This window comes from Plasmopara halstedii, assembly GCF_900000015.1.
Source record: "Plasmopara halstedii genome assembly, contig: Scaffold_525, whole genome shotgun sequence".
NCBI classification, from domain to species: Eukaryota; Oomycota; class Peronosporomycetes; order Peronosporales; family Peronosporaceae; genus Plasmopara; species Plasmopara halstedii.
Window position 1 is genome coordinate 513,478 of NW_020187445.1, and position 449 is coordinate 513,926.

General features: G+C 52.6%; 1 protein-coding gene across 1 annotated transcript in view; it reads right to left on the bottom strand.

Annotated features, from left to right (window-relative positions):
• Positions 1-442: 442 nt before the first annotated feature.
• The window catches only part of PHALS_10743 (arabinogalactan endo--beta-galactosidase), a gene marked incomplete at both ends in the record, with an annotated part of 960 nt that continues 953 nt past the window's right edge, over positions 443-449 (bottom strand). Inside the window, one exon of the mRNA XM_024726223.1 lies at positions 443-449. This exon is cut by the window's right edge and continues 953 nt beyond it. Within this exon, the coding sequence (XP_024576922.1) occupies positions 443-449 (7 nt within the window).

The following is a 449-nucleotide window of genomic DNA, read 5'->3' on the forward strand; positions in this document are numbered from 1 at the left end:
AGTCGGTGACCTAAAGACGCTTCCTCAAGCGCAAAGCTATGGCAGCCCCGCTGCACTTGGTAGCACTTGCAGTCAATCTACATCTGAGTCGTTTCGACTGATACTCTATGAGGATAAAAAAAATTCCTCTTTGCCTCAGGGCATGCAGGACGGGCTTAATAAGCCGATGCCCTTGCTTGGCCCTGAGGGCGTGCAACACCTTGTGGCACAAGACCCCGAGGCAATCGGTGCGCGTCTTGAGGCTTTTTCGAGTTACGAAAACGCGCTGTTAGAGCATCTGCAGTAAAAGATGTCTGCATCGTTAACTTCTATGACTAAGCCGCTCATGGTGAGCGTTTAGGTCTTTGAGGGGAAGGATGGAGAGAATCTCCTACTCTGGGTGTGAGAGGTTGAGATGACCATCGCATCCGCCATGCTCCAGACCGAGCAACAGCGCGTGGCGCTAGCCA